This window comes from Solanum tuberosum, unplaced genomic scaffold, assembly GCF_000226075.1.
Source record: "Solanum tuberosum cultivar DM 1-3 516 R44 unplaced genomic scaffold, SolTub_3.0 contig01448, whole genome shotgun sequence".
In the NCBI taxonomy this organism is placed as follows: domain Eukaryota; kingdom Viridiplantae; phylum Streptophyta; class Magnoliopsida; order Solanales; family Solanaceae; genus Solanum; species Solanum tuberosum.
Genome location: NW_006242201.1, coordinates 1 through 1,017, shown reverse-complemented (window position 1 = coordinate 1,017; position 1,017 = coordinate 1). Strand labels below are relative to the sequence as shown.

At 34.5% G+C, this 1,017-nt stretch overlaps 1 protein-coding gene across 1 annotated transcript; it reads left to right on the top strand.

Moving 5' to 3' along the window:
* Positions 1-530, top strand: LOC102596766 (alpha-1,4 glucan phosphorylase L-1 isozyme, chloroplastic/amyloplastic-like; the record flags this gene model as incomplete). The annotated part of the gene is given in 1 exon segment (NM_001288286.1): positions 1-530. A coding segment is annotated over 1 exon segment (192 nt), but the record flags the coding sequence as incomplete, so codon positions are not given.
* Between the last annotated feature and the right edge of the window lie 487 nt (positions 531-1,017).

Below are 1,017 nucleotides of genomic sequence, written 5' to 3'. Positions count from 1 at the left end.
TAATGCAAGCATTACTAATGCACCATATTTTGTATTTGTTCTTATACACTCTACCAAACGACCCCTTAGAGTGTGGGTAAGTAATTAAGTTAGGGATTTGTGGGAAATGGACAAATATAAGAGAGTGCAGGGGAGTAGTGCAGGAGATTTTCGTGCTTTTATTGATAAATAAAAAAAGGGTGACATTTAATTTCCACAAGAGGACGCAACACAACACACTTAATTCCTGTGTGTGAATCAATAATTGACTTCTCCAATCTTCATCAATAAAATAATTCACAATCCTCACTCTCTTATCACTCTCATTCGAAAAGCTAGATTTGCATAGAGAGCACAAAATGGCGACTGCAAATGGAGCACACTTGTTCAACCATTACAGCTCCAATTCCAGATTCATCCATTTCACTTCTAGAAACACAAGCTCCAAATTGTTCCTTACCAAAACCTCCCATTTTCGGAGACCCAAACGCTGTTTCCATGTCAACAATACCTTGAGTGAGAAAATTCACCATCCCATTACTGAACAAGGTCTCACTCTTATTTTCATGTATTAATTTACTATTCTGCAATTTGTTTCAATATCAAAATTTGGTATCGAATCCATATCATTAAATATACTATTTCAATATTCAAAATGTGCTCTCCAAGTAGGGTAGATGAACCAACATTTTATACATAAACTTTTTTCAATACGTGGACTCGTGTGTTGAAACCATTAGATCCATCTGCCTCTACATTTCGTGGGTTAGAAAAAAAAAGTTTGTTTGGACCTCCCAATCTTGTTATTGATAAAATTTTATGTTTGTTTAAAGCACTCTTGCAGTATTCGGTGACTTCTTATTCATTTTGTACTCCCAATTTAAGTGTCTTAGTTTGACAGTTTATGATATTAATGGAGAATTTTGAATCTTGTGTTTTTGAAAATTTCTGGTCTTAGACTTGCCAGGTAGGATATTGAAATTGGAAGACTTACTAAATAGTACTCCCTCTGTCTCAATTTATGTGACTTACTTTTCT